Source organism: Diplotaxodon limnothrissa, linkage group LG10 (genome assembly GCF_057381915.1).
Source record: "Diplotaxodon limnothrissa isolate DT_005_m linkage group LG10, D_limnothrissa_male_GT1.1, whole genome shotgun sequence".
NCBI lineage: Eukaryota > Metazoa > Chordata > Actinopteri > Cichliformes > Cichlidae > Diplotaxodon > Diplotaxodon limnothrissa.
The window spans coordinates 18,929,624-18,949,782 of record NC_140605.1 but is presented as its reverse complement, the minus strand read 5'-3'; the positions used below and the strand labels follow the sequence as shown (position 1 = coordinate 18,949,782).

At 37.6% G+C, this 20,159-nt stretch overlaps 1 protein-coding gene across 1 annotated transcript; it reads left to right on the top strand.

The window, feature by feature from the left end:
* The first annotated feature begins 3,756 nt into the window (after positions 1-3,756).
* On the top strand, positions 3,757-19,793 carry ufm1 (ubiquitin-fold modifier 1). The gene is made up of 6 exons (XM_085363818.1): positions 3,757-3,802; positions 3,903-3,959; positions 9,703-9,760; positions 11,415-11,454; positions 15,875-15,907; positions 18,814-19,793. Coding segments are annotated over exons 1-6 (264 nt in total). The 5' UTR covers positions 3,757-3,800; the 3' UTR covers positions 18,888-19,793.
* Positions 19,794-20,159: the final 366 nt, after the last annotated feature.

The following is a 20,159-nucleotide window of genomic DNA, read 5'->3' as shown; positions in this document are numbered from 1 at the left end:
ATATATAAAAGTAATGAGAAAATGGCCACTTTCAAGAGTAAATCATGTAAGCCTTATATGATTTGATTTACTCATGAAAGTGGCCACTTTCATGAGTAAATCATATACAGTGGGGCAAAAAAGTATTTAGTCAGCCACCGATTGTGCAAGTTCCCCCACTTAAAATGATGACAGAGGTCAGTAATTTGCACCAGAGGTACACTTCAACTGTGAGAGACAGAATGTGAAAAAAAAAAAAAATCCATGAATCCACATGGTAGGATTTGTAAAGAATTTATTCGTAAATCAGGGTGGAAAATAAGTATTTGGTCAATAACAAAAATACAACTCAATACTTTGTAACATAACCTTTGTTGGCAATAACAGAGGTCAAACGTTTACTATAGGTCTTTACCAGGTTTGCACACACAGTAGCTGGTATTTTGGCCCATTCCTCCATGCAGATCTTCTCGAGAGCAGTGATGTTTTGCTATGGGGTTGAGGTCTGGAGACTGGCTAGGCCACTCCAGGACTTTCAAATGCTTCTTACGGAGCCACTCCTTTGTTGCCCGGGCGGTGTGTTTTGGATCATTGTCATGTTGGAAGACCCAGCCTCGTTTCATCTTCAAAGTTCTCACTGATGGAAGGAGGTTTTGGCTCAAAATCTCACGATACATGGCCCCATTCATTCTGTCCTTAACACGGATCAGTCGTCCTGTCCCCTTGGCAGAAAAACAGCCCCATAGCATGATGTTTCCACCCCCATGCTTCACAGTAGGTATGGTGTTCTTGGGATGCAACTCAGTATTCTTCTTCCTCCAAACACGATGAGTTGAGTTTATACCAAAAAGTTCTACTTTGGTTTCATCTGACCACATGACATTCTCCCAATCCTCTGCTGTATCATCCATGTGCTCTCTGGCAAACTTCAGACGGGCCTGGACATGCACTGGCTTCAGCAGCGGAACACGTCTGGCACTGCGGGATTTGATTCCCTGCCGTTGTAGTGTGTTACTGATGGTGACCTTTGTTACTTTGGTCCCAGCTCTCTGCAGGTCATTCACCAGGTCCCCCCGTGTGGTTCTGGGATCTTTGCTCACCGTTCTCATGATCATTTTGACCCCACGGGATGAGATCTTGCGTGGAGCCCCAGATCGAGGGAGATTATCAGTGGTCTTGTATGTCTTCCATTTTCTGATGATTGCTCCCACAGTTGATTTTTTCACACCAAGCTGCTTGCCTATTGTAGATTCACTCTTCCCAGTCTGGTGCAGGTCTACAATACTTTTCCTGGTGTCCTTCGAAAGCTCTTTGGTCTTGGCCATGGCGGCGTTTGGAGTCTGACTGTTTGAGGCTGTGGACAGGTGTCTTTTATACAGATGATGAGTTCAAACAGGTGCCATTCATACAGGTAACGAGTGGGGGACAGAAAAGCTTCTTACAGAGGACGTTACAGGTCTGTGAGAGCCAGAGATTTTCCTTGTTTGAGGTGACCAAATACTTATTTTCCACCCTAATTTACGAATAAATTCTTTACAAATCCTACCATGTGGATTCATGGATTTTTTTTTCACATTCTGTCTCTCACAGTTGAAGTGTACCTCTGGTGCAAATTACTGACCTCTGTCATCATTTTAAGTGGGGGAACTTGCACAATCGGTGGCTGACTAAATACTTTTTTGCCCCACTGTATGTTTTTACTATTTCTTTTCCATATGGGTAGGCACAGCTCTGCATTATTAAAACACCAAGTTAAGGAAGATCATTTGGAAGAATTGTGTTTTTCCCTCCAGCATAGACTTGTACAAATCAATGCCAAGGAGCTCTGAAGCTATTTTGGCAACTCGTGCTTTATGTGGGGTTTTCCTTTTCGGGTATCCTTGTGTCGTTTCTCATTTCCTCACATGCCACACTCCTCTATATTCCATGATACATTACTATGAAAGTTTTAATCCTTTGTGAGGTTTTTTCTTTTTAGTAAACTTCTTTTTTTCCCTACATTTTCCTGTGAAAATCTCGTCACTGAATCCCAGAGGTGTTTGCCTGAGTGTCTGCACTGGAACGCTGAGTCATTGAGTCTGTTACCATCTTTTTTGCTGGTTATCATTTCACTGCTTACAGTGTATCACCTACTTTTTCTTACTACTGTATCAGTAGTGCCAGGAAAGAGGCTAAGAAAAGAAAAGAAAAGAAAAGAAAAGGTTATTTACTGCTAACAACCACCTTTTGCTTTAACCACACTGAAGACACGTTAAGTCACTTCTACCTTTCTTTTAGCATATTTTGCATGTAAAATCAGCTGTAATTGTAGTCTTTGAATGTGGATTTATTTTGTTAGACTCATTAGGAACTTTACTAATTCAGAGCAACAGGTCGGAAAGTGACTTAAGACGAAAGCTGGTTTACATTAGTCCAAAAGTGCTATGTGCTACTATTTTATATTTGTATGTTATTTGACAATAGAAACTCTTATATTATTGGGAATAAAATTCAAAAGTATTATCGGGCTGTATTTTAATGTCACAAAAAGAAGTAGGAAATAAGGTGTAAGGCACATTTACCATACATTGTGTTAGTGGTTCTAACACAAAACATATGTTGAGATTTTGCCATTGTAGTGGGGACATTTTCATGAAAAATAAAAGCAATCCAGAGGTTCTGCTGGAATGCATGAAGATTCTTAGATTCACTCTTACAGCCAAACAGTTCCTGTGCTTTGCTCATAGCTTTTACACTTTAGAGACAGATTTAGTGAAAGCAGCTCTGGCTTTCTGGCAGCTGGCTGCATCGGGACATGAAGCCGTTTTCTTTGTTTGAGGCTCTGCCAAACCAACCACTAGGCGGGCATTATGACAGTGGTGCAGATAAGTAACAGAAGAAAGGGCAGGACTACATATGAAACAATTGAGCAACAGTGTTTTCTGTGGGAGACGGTCGTTCTAACTGGTACAGACTGTTCATAGTTTGGAAAGCTTTTTTCTAATCCACCAAAGCTATATATCAAATTGTTAAAATTAGGGGGAGAAAATCCCCAAAGCACAGTGGGAAGGTGTACAGAGTATGACAAACCTCAGATATCTGTAAATGTTAAATTATATACATGCAACAAACTAATTAAAATTAAAGGTCTATTGATTAACTCTCTATCTACTATATCTCCCCCTATCTATTTTCACAGAAAGAAGCACCACTGGCATGTTCCTGGTGGTTGGTGTCGATTTATCTGTGTCCAGGTTGGGCTTAGGCTGGTGTCTCATCATCCTGTCTTACAGTGACTGAAAATATACAACATACTGCAATATAGATACACAGCATCAGTCAGAACACTGAGCTACCTGTAGGTTCTACTGGCTGCCATTAAAACAAACGTGAAGGAAATCTGGATTTAATAATTTTCTTTTTAATTCTTAAATTCTTCCCAACAACATCATGTCAAGTAGAAAATTTCCAATCTGAATGAGGGTTATGTTTGTTTAACGTCAAGAACCTGGATTGAGTTGAACAACAGTGCTGAAAGATGTCAGTGCGCCTCACAGAAGTAACTGCGTCTTGTTTACAGCCTTTACGGTAAAGGTTAGCTATTTGCTATGAATGCCTGTCCGTTAATAGGACATAAAATGGATTATGTTTTAATAATAATACGCAATTTAACTGAAAAAATTTAGTCATTTATGAAAAAAAACTTACCTAACTATTAAACTTTAAAATAGGTACATTTACTTCTCAAACTTGGCACCAGATGGATGACGTGTACGTGAGGGTCCTTCTGACTTCCGGGTTTGTATAAACAGATATCAAGCGGAGTCGCCTCGCCCATAAAGATGTGAGTTTTTGGACTTTCGTGAAATTTTGACATGGACATATTTCACATGCATTCACGTGTATCCGTCTGTTAACAACAGTAATGGTGTGTTCTTCATTAGGTCTAAAGTAACGTTTAAAATCACCCTGACGTCGGACCCCCGGCTACCATACAAAGTGTGAGTACACTGACAACTCAGCAGTCACCGCTTTAATATGTCAGCCAGCTACATTTTCGACTTTATTTAACGTTTAGTTAACATTTCACGGCTACTGCAGATATTTTGTGTTTGTAGTTTTTTATTAAGCAACGTAACACGTGGGCAATGAGTGAACATCTGCTAGTGCCGATGCTGACACTGTAATCACAGTCGGCTTCCGTTTTCTGTAGTGTGGCTTCACAGCATTTTATGAGGTCTGTTATGAATTAACCTGACCATCTTTACGTCGTGATCAATGGAAATGGCACTCATTAAAGTAATTTGTATAATATATGTGAATCCTGACAAACAGCCAGAGTCATAAAAATATTATTAAATTGATTTTAAACTTTTAACTGTATTTCTATAAGTTTTACAGCGTTTCCTATTAATGACCGCCATTCGTACTACATCAAAGTAGTAAAGTAATAGATAAATGATTAAATGACAGAAAGGTTTCTGGTTTTCCAGTATTTACAATGAGTCTATAGTTTTAAAAATGATCTGAATGAATAAAGACTGAATAAAAGTTGGCTGTTTGGGGCCCCACATTTTAAAATGGCATTGATGTCCCTGCTATATGCAGGATAAAAAGACATCAGAACATGGACAGGACGAGCAGAAACAGGAATCATAGCAGCCAAGGGTAAATGTAAAGCAGACCTTTTAACATTAAGCCCTCAGACAGACTGTTATGGCTGTGGTGTTTGACTTTGCATTGCTTAAAGGCACAGTGTGCTTTTTATAATCCAAGTCTTTGTCATAGTCAAGCACAGGCATGTTTAAAAAAATAGAATGCTAATTCAGAGTATGAGAAAGTCTTTTTTTAATCTAGAAAAAGTAAGTTTAGTGAATCTATTTTTTTATAGTATTATTAGTATAAGTTTCATAATTTGATGATATTGTTGAATATTCAATAGCTTTTGATACAGAGTTTAACATTTTAAGTGGTATTCTTGAACAAAGTATTCAAATCTAGGTTTTCAATATTTTTTTCTAATACTCTGGTTCTTCTGTTTGAGCAACACTTTGGCATATTAAACAGATCCATTTCCATTTCTGCTTGAACTTCAGGTTTCTGACAAATTACCTGAAATCCTTCATGGATTTTATGCAGAAATCATAGTTGAATCCATTTTTGCCATTTCTGCAGCTGATTTGTGTCATCTTTGTTTGTTTGGGTTTTTTTTTTAGTGCAATATAAAGTGGTAGAATGAACACTAAAAGACCAGAAAAAATCTTGTTCAGGTCTTATTTAAATAGATGATTAAATAGCTTATTATGAATGTATTCCCATGAATGAAACAAGGGAATAAAGTGGAGCTGAATAGCTTTGTAGCACCTTGATCTAATGAGTACCGGTAATTAGATTATTTTTAAATTAGAACATTTTATTTTTAAAGGTAAGCACCGCTTAACAGGGAAACTTTATAGACTGGAAATTTAAATCTTACATGTAATTTATTTCTAATAATTTTTGAAATGAGATATTGAAGATATAAATAATGTTTTTCTGAATCAATGCTTTCATGAAATAGCTTGCAAAACTAAAAAAGTGTATTAAATTTATGTTATTCAAAGGTTGCATAAAATACCAGGCAGTTTAGTGCAGGGTAAACTGATTATTGTGCAATATTGAGATAGAATTTAGAATGATGCAATGTGTTGGGCTGGTTGCTTCCTGAGTACTGTTACTAGGTTACATCAAGGGTAGCAAACATCAATTCATATTTAAGGGGATTCACTTGCTGGATTTTACCTATTACCTATTAGCTTTGTGTCTAGGAGTTAGCAATCAGCCATATAACTAGAGCAGAACATAGAGTAGCAGCACAGGTCATTTGATCAAAGTGTATACACAAAGAAAAATCTACTGGAGCTCACAAACAAATCATTATGTGACTTAATTCTAAGTCATTCTTATCCCCATGCTGCACTCCCCCTGTCGAATCTCACTTTAACCCCTAAATAAAACCATTTTTTTCTACATGAATAAAAAATTTTACATTTTCTTTATTTAACTAAAACTAAAAGTAACTAAAATGTAAGCCATGATTGGTCAACATGTAGTTAATTTAAGCAGTGTGTGCCACCTTACATAAATGATGTCTCACTGTTTTCTCCCTTTTAGATTAACAAAAAGTATAATGGCTTTGTTTTTTACATACTGGATTATGTCATCTGGTTTTGTGTGTATGGGCGTAACATTCCTGCTATCACATTGTCTCAAAGCACTTAAATTGTTGAGCTTTTGACCTTTTATGGACTAATTTGACGTTAGTAGCAAAACAATGTGTGCTAACTTCTTAAAAAACATATACAATCAAAACATCTTAAATCTTAAAATCATGTTCTATGACAATCATTTTTTAAGCAGCACCAAATGACATCCCTATATTTTAACTATATTATTACAAAGCAAAGTTTGAAAGCAAGATTAGAATTTATGTCAATTAAAGATTGTCCTTTCTGGTTGGAAACCCAGCTAAACCCTAGTATTAAGCTGCAAAAAGTTGATTAATATATAAGTTGAATTTTCTTTGATGGTCAATCTAGTGAAAAAATATACAAATAGTGAGGCTAAGAATAAAAAAAATCCCAAATGTCTTATTTTAAGGTTTCACACAAGGTTTTCAAGAGATGTGCCCTTTGTAGAATTGAGGTGTAAACAAGATGCAGTTGCAGAGTGTTTTGTTTTCATGGTATTTTTGTCACATAATGCATGGTCATAATTTCCAACAAAGGTTCAAATGAGTAGGTTCAAATAATTAGATGTAAAATACTGGAGACTGTTGTTACTTTAACATGTTGACAGAGCGTCTTTTCTTTAATGAGGTCAGAGAAAACCTTGCTGGAGCTAATAATGTTATGGCTTGAGCAGAGGGATGGTGATGATAATGAGGTATCGCATTAGCCCTGTCAGACATTCAAAAAAGGTTACCACTGGCTCTCAGTTAACACAAGGTCATCTTTATAATCTCCCAGGTTTTCACTCTCACAAATAGGCTGAAGATTCAGCTTAAGCTTAGCTTCTTTCTCTTTTTACTGCAGTGCTGAGTACATCAATTGATTTTCACCCTCCTAGAGCTCATCTCCACTGCATCACCTTACTTGGCAATTGCATTTCTGGCCTTGATTTTTTTTTTAAAATATTTTTTATTTATTTAAAAAAAACTCTCACATCTGTTTAAAGAGTCTGGTGGTTTTTGGGTTGCCCTTGGGAGATCTCTGGTCCCCACTGAGCACTGCTCTGCAGAATTCATTTGAGAAGCATCCATCTGACAGTGTTGTATGTGTAACTGTTTATGCACCCTTAAGGACCAGCCCTGGCCAGTATGTTGAGGTGTGAACTTTAACTGGGCCAGTGCAACTCGTGTATTCTTTTCTTTTTAGCCTTTGTGTTGTAGATTTGCTGCTGTTCTTGGGATCATTCTCCTGATGCATGACCCAAGTTGAGCCGAGCTTTAGATGTCAGACAATTGGCCTCACAATTGAGTCTAGAATATTTTTACAAACTAGTTTTACAAAATACGGTTGGTTCAATGACTGCAAGGTGTCCAGGTCCAGTGTCTGCAAACCACCTCTGTACTCACAGTTGGTATGAGGTGTTTGTGCTGAAATGCTGTGTTTGGTTTTTGCCTAACGTGGTGCTGTGCATTATGGGCAACATCTCCACTTTGGTCTTAACTAAAGGACATTGTTCCAGAAGGTTTGTGGTATGTTCAGATACCGCTTTGCAAACCTTCGCTGCCATGTTCTTTCTAGAGAGAAGAGCCTCTGTCCTGGCAACCCAAGTCAGTTACTTTTTGTGTACTCGTTTTGTATTTTTTCCACCATATTGTCAGGAATGTTAACATTTAACATGTTAGTTTAGGCCTGTAGAGTCTTAGATGTTGCTCTTATATTTTTGGCAAGTTCTCTGAGCTTCGCATGGTCTGAGTTTGTGGGGATGTCCACTCCTGGGAAGATTGTGGTAGCACACACCTTGTGCTTTTATAGAGCTGCTCACATTTGATAAGTTTTGATTTGTAGCACTTGGTTGCTCTTTACCCTCTTAATTCCTATGCTAGCAGTAAGGATGTAGTTAGTTCTTCACAAGACTACATAGATCTTAGGGGTGGGGGAAAAAATCGATACTGTGTAGTATCGTGATATTTTGTTTGCTAATAATGTATCGATACCCGGTTGTTCAGTGATGACGCGACGAATCCTACTTCCGGGTCTAAAGTAGTCTGCGTTTAATATGGCTTTTGTGTTGTTAACATGTTTAATGTTATGTATTTTCTTCTATTTGATCTCAAAAAGCTCCTAAAACAGTCAGTGATCACTGTTGACCTCCCTCGGCTTTTATTACCGCTAATCATTTATTTAAGCTCAGTTTTTAAAACCTTAGGATGTAACTACAGCCCAGCCCATGCAGCAGTATATGAATGACTAACCTCGTATTGTGGATGGATTATCTCAGTTGTTCTCCTGGCTGAAGTTTGGTCCTTTTACAGCATCCTGCCATGCGATTACATTTGTTCCTGACCACCGAGAACACTCACGCTAACTTTTATCGAGTGGAAAAACAGTTAGCTTGTTTATATTATGCCAACATAGCTGTGTCGCTAGCAGTCACGTAGCACATCATTATATACCAGCTAGCCCAACTTCAGTAACCCTACAAACGTCACTGCTGTTTAGTTTTCTGTCTTCATTTATATTGGAAGTGATAACAGAGCTGTACGTTTTAATTTGTTTCCAAAACCCCGCAGTCAGGACATGCTATATTGTATTTAGATAGAAGCTAGCGAGCTAACTCCCTGCTAACTTCTAACTCCGTTAAATGTCATAAATTCCGTTTTCATGGATGCCTGGGTGTTAAACTCAATTGTTACACCTGGTAGAGCAGAACGCTGATCATTTTATTAAAGATGAAAGACTTTAGACAGTTTTTCAACTCTCAGTAATGCCATAGTGATCATTTGATATATGGACCTGCAGCGGAGTTTAGACCCAGACACGGCTAGTGACGTCAGACTGAACAACCGGACAGGGACAGCAGAAATCGATATTTTGTTACAAAAAAGGTTTTTGTGCTCTGACTTCAGAGCATGTTGATCCTTTTTCTGAGCAAGAATCCTGACATTCCTTCACTGTCCAAATGTGTTTTAACTTTTTTTTTGGCAGCAATAAACATGACAGTTTACTTATTTTAATTTAAGACATGTTTTATTTTAATTAAGTTTAAAACTTTTTTTATTTAATGTAAAATTATATTTTGTTTTAATTTAATTTCAAATTCTTCAGTTGCTGAAGGGCCTGCATAGTTTTCATAAATTGCTTAGTTCAGAATAGCTATAGTTGTACCAGATGGTTGCATTCAGTTAAGTTGGACTAGACTGTAATACAAACCGTTCAGTTTGTCACCAATATAACTGACTGAAATGAGAGAAAGACTGAGTGGGAGACTTTATCAATATTCATTTTATCTAATATCAAAGTTTACCTTTATGTACAGAATCTGAATATCGCAAAATATTTTTAAAAATTGCAATAATATTGTATCGTGCGTTAAGTATTGTGATAATATCGTATCGTGGGATGTATGGTGATTCCCACCTCTAATAGATCTGTGTAAACCTTCTTCTTCACAAGACTGTAAAATAGTAGGCATTTTATAAAATAAAAATGTTATTTTAGAGCATTTTTAAAATCCCATTTAATATGTCTGTTGCAGACTAAGTGTCCCAGAGAGCACACCATTCACAGCGGTTTTGAAGTTTGCAGCTGAGGAGGTAAGCTGTTTCTCCTTGTTCTTTGTGCAAGACTACGGTGGAATAATTGCATTGCGCAGTAATGCTGTTCAGCTTAATACAGATCTATGGTACATGTGAAAATATATGTCAGCTAATTTAAAAACAGTTTTATATTTGATGGTTTTGACTGTGACATACCCTTGCAACATTTATTCAACATTTATCTATTTATAGTTACAAAATTCTAGTATAAACAATTGTACCTTTTAATAGACTAAAATGAAGTCTTGTTGCAGTAAGTGTTTCAGGCACTGGATGTGTTTTTCAGCCACGTTTTTCAGTCTGACACAACGGGTTCACTTATATTTTAATCAATAGAGCCGTCTGCTGTCACCGAAAGCCTCTCTTTAGCCTTTGAAGTGTATTTTCTTCCCTTTTCTGTGCATAAACACGCAGCAGTACTGCGGCTTAAATCATCCTAATGAATGAGTAAAGCTGCGGCTGCAGATGTGCTCCTTTTCAGTGTGTTGACAGGGTATTAATGTTATTCTGTTACAAACCAGGAAACTAATGAAACATAATTTTCACATTGTGATCCCCAAATTTGCATGCAATGAACATACGTGCTGCTAGAAGTTAATTGACTGTGAGGAGAATACAGTTATGGTTAAGTAGAACGACAAAGATTTCACCATTGATTTCCCACAAAAGTTAGCCTTTGAATTACTTAGCCATGGGAGTAGTTTCCTGGAGTGGCTTCATATTGCTGCCTTGTTCACTTACATTTATTTATTCATCAACACAGATTTTGCTTTTGTGTTAGTAGCTTTATATTTTACATTTTCTTTATTATGGTTCAACTGGCAGAATAAAATGATTTTATTTTCTTTCAGATATAATGTTAAATATTTTATCATAAACCAACCAACCAGGCGGGTGGTTCAAACTCATTTATATGCTATATTTAATCCTTTAGGAGTTTTTTTTTTTTTCTTTCTGCCACAAAAACAAAGCTCATCACCTCCCATTTGTCTCTGATCAAACTGTTTCATGTGTGCTGCTTGTGCTACACAAGCCAGTAGTTTGGTGAGCAGCACTTTGCTAACCTTATCTCCCTGGAGACAGACTGCTTCCTCCACCCGTTTGCAGCAAATCCCCACCAGCCCACATCCTCTTCTGCCGAACACTGAAGTAGGACATGTATTGTAACCGTGCTGAGTGATTTTCATCCAGAAATTCAAGCGTGGCTATCTTTCCCACAGGCCCTCTCTAAAGTGTTTATTTGAATGTGTGCGTGTGCTCAGGTGCATTTTTGTGTGAAACCGCAAAACACTTGTGTGTCTGACAAGCGTGAAAGTTGGGAGACAAAGGACAAAAACAAAAGAGTTTTTCATTTTTGCTTGTTTTACTCACTATGGTAGTGAAGACATCGTGTAGTAGCTCTCGCTTCTATTTTGAAATTGTTACCCAATAAAGTCAGAGAACGGCAGCACGCTGACTCAGTAGATGAAGCTGTCTTTCATGGTAGTTTTAGTTTCACACTTTGTCTTCAGGCCAAGTGAAATATGGGAGCAACATGTCCCTGATTATTTAACTAGAATGGATTAGTGCTGCTGAAATGTCAAATGCTAACTTCTGTTGAGAAATTCACTTTTAATGTTAACATTGGTATCTGCTTCAATTTCTCTTCCAGTTTAAAGTGCCGTCAGCAACCAGTGCAATAATAACAAATGGTGAGTACACAGAATTTTATTTATTTATTTATTTATTTATTTGATGTTCCAAGTGAACTCGAGTTATTAGGAACCATTTTATGGTTACAGAGAGTCTCGTGCTTTTACAAGCCAAGTGTTTTGACAGGCAGGTTTGAAGTCAACAAAAAGCTGGAAGGATGTGTGGAAGATGCATCCAAGTGAAGGCGTGCTTGCTGTGGTCTTTGAACTACACAGCGGGTCTGGAAATAAGCTGATGCTTGAAGTACTGTCAAGTCACATATAATGATATATTGATCACCAAAAGCAAGCAAACATAATGTAATGGGAATATCTCATCAAACATACATTTAGACATGTGGTCATGGTCAAGACTGGACCTGCTGAAGTTCAAAATAAGGATCAGAATTTGGGTGCGGGGTGTCTCTGGGTGAAAAAGATTTCTACTAGCTGATAGGAAACCAAAAGTAACTCAAATAATCTCTTGTTAGAACTAGAGATGGCACGATACCACTTTTTTATGTCCGATACCGATACCGATATCATAAATTTGGATATCTGCCGATACCGATATGAATCCGATATAGTGTTTTTTAATCAACAAAACTGTTTTTTAAATATCTTGCTGCATTTTGTATAAGTTCATACTCAAGTTTAAAACAACAACTACACTAAAGCTATTCTGTTATACCTGTATGCAAAAAAAAAATATTTCATAGTTCAGCAATACTGATCAATCTAATAAACTTAAACCTACACCATCCTCCCTATTCTGGTATTTTAAAGAGTACTTAGCATAAATATTAAGCAACCTAACTAATAGGGTTCCAACTCCCAGCAACAACAAAAATAAATAAATAAAAAATAGGGAACCACCCCTCACGCTCCACCTCATGATGCTTTATCGACGTAATCAACCTTAATTTGATGCAGTGTGAAAAAAAATGCACAGAAATCAATTATTTTTCAAGAAATATTAAATAGATTCAACATCTTTCTTCAACAAAATTGCAGACTGCACAGATGGTACCTTCCCAAAGGAAAAAGTACTATAGCTTACTAGGGTATATATATTAGACTTAATAGTTACTATATACAGTAATTGACTTCTATTCATTTTACATCAAATTAAAACTTTGGGTGTCAGATAATTATTTATTAAAAGCTTGACATTTTAAATGAGAATAAGAAAGAAAAGTATGTCTTTGTGCCCCCTTTTCCCTGTTAATGCCCTATCGGCCCCCCTGGCTAAACTTTGCTAGATCCGCCCCTGCACAGTTACCAGCGTCAGCTACGTAGAAAAAGATCCTCGAGTAGAAAGTAATATTAAATAAATTCTAACAACAGCTGATCAAGCTTAAACGTGCTTCTGTTGTTCAGCCGCTGGTTTCCTCTTTCTGGTGCAAAGTGGGCCAAAAGCAAACTAGAGACACGGACTCACGACAGAAAAGCCGATCAGCTGATCGTTAAGCAGTTTCATGATTGAAGTAGCAGCAGGAGAGGCAGTCGCTTGTTAAGCTTAACGCAGGAATGCTTTACAAACATTCAGAGATGGACTTACACACTTGCTTTACTTCTCTCGGGATAACTTTGTCGGAGATGAAATGCCGGGTTGCTAGTGAAGCTCCAAATGCTATCCAGACCACCGACAGGTCCCGCATGCCACAGCCGCTCTATCACGTGATGCATACTGCTCCGACGTGCTAACGTTCTGAGGTGAGTTACGGCGTGTTGCAAGTTTTGTGAGGTGCTTTCGTGATATTTAATGGATCGGATTACATTTTTTTTATTTTTCTCCGATATCCGATCCAGTAATTTAGGTCAGTATCGGACCGATACCGATACGTAATATCGGATCGGTCCATCTCTAGTTAGAACCAAGATGTGCAGAAGAGCATCTCTGAAAGTGTGACAAGTTGATCCTTAAGAGGAGCAGAAGACAACACTGGGTGTTACTCCTACCAGCTGTGGAAAAAAAAAAGCTGAGCAGTTCACACAAGCTCAACAAAATTGTACGGACGAATGACACCTGATCTTCCAATTTTGGATTTCTGCTGCAATGTTAAATTGATGCAGTCAGCAGTTGGTATAAACATTACTGAAGCTTCCTGCCTCATATCAAAGGTTCAGGCTAGTGGTGGTGATGGTGTGGGGCATAATTTCTTGGCACGCTTTGGGCCCTTTAAATTGTTTAAATGCCACAGCTTACCAGAGTAATTGTTGCTGATCACACCCTCCCTTTTGTGACAGCAGTGTATAAATCTTCTTGCTTAAAACAGGAGAACACAGCAAATAAAACTGAACGTCAACCTGGTACCAGTAAGGAGTAACTAATAAAGTAGCTGAGTGTTTAAGTAAAAATAATTTGAGATATATTCAATAAATAAAAACAATGTTCTGTCAGTATTTTGACTATTTTTAAGCCAAGACAGATCCGTATAAAATATTTCCTAAACTTTGCATTGTTGTAATAGTTTTTCACCGACTGTATTTCTTATGACAGTAAATGGGAGGTGTCTGTAATTTCACGAGCACCTTATAAAAAAGGTTGAATTTAAGTCCACTTTCTGAGGTTTTCATTGCTAAATTAATCTTCGTTTTACTTGGTACTTTTAAAGCATATCAGTTTTAGGCCATCAGGACTCAGTAACACTGAATCCTGCATCCTCCACTAGCAGAAGTTTTGCATAGCTTCTCCCAGTTTGTGTTAAGACCCTTTGTGTGATCTGTATAAAGTAAATCAGTCTAAAGCTTCACCTTAGAGGGGATTCATCTAATTAGTGTGTGTATAAAACAGAAATAGAGTTCAAAGTTGTAAATTAGTGCAATTAAAATTTTTTATTTTTACTTCCATATTTAGGTGAAACGTGATTATTTTTTTTAGCACTTCAGTTTACCAAAATAGGCAAGCATTCAGTAGGTAAGTAAATATATAAATTATATTAAAACAAGAAGTCATTAGAAGTGAAATGAAAATCAGCCTTTTTTATTTAAACAATGATTTTATTTTTTGCACAATTATACACAGAGAAACTGTTCAATCAAATAAACCCCTGCACCAATAGAGAAAACACCCGCATTTTTATTTTATTTGAATATTAACATACTAGTAATTCAAGTAGTGATTACTGAAAACTATTTCTTAATTTATTCTTAGATCTTTTTTGAACGTTTAAACTTGTTTCAACCTTAAGAAACAACGTTTCATTTCATTTATTTCATTTATTTATTTATTTCACACTTTGTCAACAGTTTCCACAGTTAGTTCTTTCAAACAAACCAACTACACTTTCTGTCAGTAAAGCACTGCAACCACGTGTGAAGAATACGAAAGAAAAGAAAACGTTCAACTTTTTTTTTTTGAAAACTAGGTCACATTAAAATCCAACATCAGTTCCTCGAATTCAGTGAAGTCATGCTACAAACATGGTTCTATAACTACAGGAAAAAAGTTTAAAATTACATACAAGTATGATTTCAAATTCAGAACCATTAGCCTGACTCCGGAAAACAGATTTGCTGGATGAACGAGAAAAGTACAACACTAAGCTATTTTTAATGTCTTTTCATGTTCAAGTATTCATGACAAACCAGTTGCACAAGTTTCTGTGCCACTTACCTTTGTATTTATTTTGACAGTGAGCAGTTTGTCCACAGAGTGTGAGTAGGACAAGTAAAATGCATGCTTGGATAAATGTTTGTGCTGCTGTCATTTCAGCCAACTCTCAAAGACAAGAAAAGATATGAAAAGTATCAATAAAATACATTTTCTGGTAAAATATTGAACCTCTGCAAGTACTTTCTCGGGCATGCAATAAGTTGTTAGGTCAACAGATTCTTTTCTAAAAGGCAGAACACATACCGAACAGATGGATGTCTGAAATAATCTGAGCCTAAATTTTCAGCTGGATTCCTCCAGTTACACAACACATTATTGATCTTATAGCCACACTCTTAGAAATTACCAGAGCAAATGACACTAAATTGCCTTGATGGGTGTTAGGAGAAAAATTGTTGGCTTTTTCATTGTACTCCAGCAATCGAAGAGCAGATTGCTGGCAACGTCGTTTTCTTCTGCTCTGTTCTGACAGGGTTAGACTAGTGAACTTAATTGTATTTTAAATCACAGGAAGATTACTTTCTTGGGGACATATTGTGTTGACAGATAACATAAAGATAAGGTTTGTGTTAAAATGACTGAAGTGATGATACGTTCAAAGATAAGTTTTAAATTTATCAAAAGAAAAATGGCTCGTCTGTCATTGTTCCAGATAGATCTCTTTGCTATCAGTTGTGCTGCTGAGTGAACTGTTATTACAAATGAAGCAGTTATTGAATACATTTTATTTCTTATTTCTTTGCTTGTCTTTTGGATAACAGTTTTTTTCTTGTATTTTCTGCATTTTGTGTTTACATTCTCATTTTAATGTTTGCTTTGCAGATGGAATAGGAATCAACCCAGCTCAGACTGCAGGTGAGTTCTTGTGTTCTTATGTATGTTTTTCTTTTTTCTTTTCTTTTTTTAAGTATTAGAAATACTTTGATCCTCAAGGTGATTTAAGGTCACATGTTCTCCATCTGTTGTATTAATATGCAAATGACCTCTGGGCTTTCTTTTAAGCTTGTTGACACTTGTCAGACTGCTTTTGTCAAATCATAAATAGCCTAAGCAATTAATACAGTTCTTGAACAAAGTATGAATCATTATGCTTTATATCTCGGACGTGTTCAAATCTCAGTGACATTGGCCTGAAGGTCAGCGGTCGTTTTCTGAAAACCTTGCAAATGCAATAACTTGAGAACAAGGCAAGATAGGATTTTGAAATTGAAACCATAGGTGCATCTACTGGGAGCCTGGGGGCTACCACTGGTCACCACCAGTATTTCTGCTAATACTCAATGGGATGTAACTGTGCATGGTTCCAGAAAGAGAGCAAGAATATACAGTAAGAATTACCTTGTATTTTCTTGCTCACTTTGTGATCAGTCATTTCTAATTAAATTTGGGTCATTTAAGTCTGTTTTTACATATTAATAAATAAAATTAACTGTTTTCTTGCCTTGTTCTCAAGTTATTGCAAACTATTATGCACCTGAATCTAACATGACAATGAGAGTCCCATCACAAATCTGCGCTACCTTAGAATATGAGTACAATAGTTGCATATAGAGCACATTAAGTGTTTAACTTTATTAGCTACAGCATCATCAAATATACATCCAACAGACACTTTGTTAGGTTTAACTGTTTATCTGTCCAATAATGCAAATCTCTGATCAACCAATTACATGGCAGCAGCTCAGTGCTTATAGGGATGTAGACATGATCAAGACAAACTGCTGAGCAAACATCAGGAACAGGAAAAGAAAAGTGATTTAGGTGACTTTGGGGCATGGTTGTTGGTCCCAGAAGGGGCTGATCTGAGTATTTCAGGAACTGCTGATTACTGAGATTTTCCTACACAGCCTAGGGATTACTGAGAATGGTCTGAAAGGGAGAAGAAATGCTTTGAGTATCACTTGATATTTCACGTGTGGGTGAAAATGCTTTGTTGATGCCGGAGGTCAGAGGAGAATGGCCAGACTGCTTTGAGCAGATAAGAAGTCGACAGTATCTCAAGTAAAGGTTTGTTACAACCAAGGTATGTAGAAAAGCATTGCCTGGTGTGAGTCTTGATTTCTGCTGCAGTATTCGGATGGCCGGGTAAGAATGTATCATAAATATGAAAGTATGGATCCACACTGCATATTTTCAGTGGTTCAAGCTGGTGTTGGTGGGGAGATATTTTCCTGGGACACTTTGGAGCTGTTAGTATCAACTGAGCATTGCTTATTGAGCATTGCTGATCTCTTTATGAGCACAGTGTATTGTTCTTCTGATGGCTGCTTCCAGCAGGAAGGGGGCAGGGATAGCTCAGTAGGTAGAGTGGTGGCCCCATGATCGGAAGGTCGGGGGTTCAACTCCACTGAACGGCTACCCTGAGGTACCCCTGACCAAGGTACCATCCCTACACACTGCTCTCCGGGCGCTGCACTGGTGGCTGCCCACTGCTTCACTGGGTGAATGGGTTAAATGCAGAGGAACTATTTCCCTATGGGGACTAACATGCACACTTTACAGGATAACACGTCATGTCAAAGCTCCAATCCTCTCAGCTGGTTTCTTGAACATTCGAATGAGTAGACTGTTCTTAAATGGCCTCATCAGTCACCAAATCTAAATCCAATAGAGTATATTTGGGATGTGATGGAATGGGAGAGTTATGAACCAACCAATCTGCAACAATTGTCTGATAGCATCATGTCAAGGTGGACCAAAATTTTCTAGGGAATGTTTTTTGCACCTTGTTAAATCTATGACTTGGAAGAATTAAGACAGCTCTGCAGGCAAAAGAGAGTGCAGCCTGATATTAATGTTCTCTGTCTAACTGATCTGAGTCTACTGCAGCCACCTGAACAATCTTCCATTTGTTTGGTAGCTGAAATTTGTTTTTAATGAGGTTGTCTTTGATTTACTTAAAAAAAAAAAAAATAGTGTTGATTGGTTTTGGCTCTTACAAGTTAGATGTGAATTTGGGAGGGCAGAGATGTCACAGTGCTACCTTGATAAGCAAGTATTGAAAATCTTACTAATCATTCAGCCAGTCTCTTTACAAAGAATTGCAGGACTTCATCACCACTGGTCATACTCGGAGATCTTGTCACATTTATATTATATGTTGAATGTGATCAGAACTGTAGAAGTTTGGCCTACTTCTCCTTATGCATTGGGTCTCTTCTGCTGAGGAAGGACATTGGTGGGCATTCAGCTTTTTATCTGAATTACACTCATGCGCTGTGCTGCCAAGAATAGCAGCAGTTCAGAAACCTCTGTCCGATTGGCTTTTTTTCACCCACTGCAGCCACTCCACCTCCTGTTTACAGGACTGAGATGGTGGAAATCAATCTGTCAAGTTCTTTTTTTTCCCGACATGCTTTCTAAGGTTAAAATCACACTTCTTTTGGAAAATGGCAAAGGTGCACATATGCCAATAAGAACTGCTTAAAATGCATGCTCTTGTTAACATCCATTTCTTTCTTTTTTTAATAATTGGTTTATGTAGGCTGACTGAAGAGCTGAAAATTAGGCACTAGGATTTTTTTCATCTGTCAGTTTAGTGATCGTTCCAGCTCGAAGCGTCTGTGTGAAGACTGAATCTGTGTGCAAGTTGTAATCGAATCCAAGACTTTGAGTCAGAGATTGCATGCTTTTTTGTCAAGTTTCTCTCCCAGCTGGTGAGTTGACATGTTGTTGGCAGCTTTGGTGACAATAAAACCCCTTATTAAAGCACACTGATTATGAACCATGATCTTTATATAGTGCTCTGCCTTGTGTTGCAGGGAATGTGTTTCTGAAGCACGGCTCAGAGCTTCGCCTCATTCCAAGAGACAGAGTGGGAGGACAAGGAGACTGATGCTGCTTTTCCTCGTCGACATCGGCATAATGACTCATGCGGCAGATTCATGTAACGCTCGAGACCCAGGAAACACCTCAGCGTGTGTCATTTTTATTTTCTGGCCCACCACTGACAGTGACTCACATGAGAGTATATTTAAACACATTGATGACGTGCGCATGTTCCCTGTGTTCAAAAGTTTGGAGTAACATCAGGAGAGAGTAAGAGAGTAATGAATTCACACAACACAGCATCTACATCCCAGGAAAGATCAGCAAACAACTGAGTCAGCTGACTTTTGTATCTTTGTAAATGACAATAAAGAATCCATATGACCAACAGCACATGCTCAGTGCAGCGTTACTTTTGTTCGTACTGGAATTGGTAATAATATCTACAAAGGATGCTGTTAAGTGCTTCATTAAGCGACTGGTGACTTTATCTGTGCTAATCAGGCACCTTGTGTCAGAGCAGTGTTCTTCAAACAGATGCTGCAGTTGTCCTGGGGACCAGATTTGTCTTTGAGTCGATCCAACACAGCTTCTGATTAAAGCATGAAACTGTTAAATCAATCTGTTCAAACATATGGCTCTTTGCTGCCCTCTCTCAGGTTACATTCGAGCATCAAATGCACTCATCCCCCCACTTGAAATCACACACTGCGCACCTACACACAATAAATATAGAAAATCTCCACTGAATAATGCTGCCTGATTATGAACTGATAAAGCAGGTGTTGATAAAACAAGCCAAGCGTCCAAAGAGCTTAGATTAAAATTGGCATCGAGATGTGTCTGAGTAGCTATCAATAAGATTCATCAGCCACTGGTAACACGGATTTTCATCTTGGAAATAAATGTCACGTGTTTGCAGTCGTTTGTCATGTGGCTTCTCTTTTTGACAGTGTCGCAGTTTGAAAAACAAGTAAACAGAAATTGTGTCTTAATATCAAGCCTCCTTGATTATTTCCACCCAAAACAACATGACTAACAGACCAGTCCGTGTTTTTTCCTTTATGAAATGTGCTTTATTAACTGATTAATGCAAAGAAGCAGCTGACTATCCTCTCCGCATTAATCATTTTCATTTGAGAAGGTCTGCATCATTTGTTTCTGAATTGGTTCAGTTTCTCAACCCCCCAAAAATAAATACAATTCACACTTTGTAAAGAAAAATAGACTGGGGTGAATAATTGAGTGTGCATGGTGTAATACACAAGAGAAAGCTTACGGTTGTGTCTCACCATTTGTTAGGATGCAGGCTGGGATGGGGGGGAGGAGTATGAGGGCC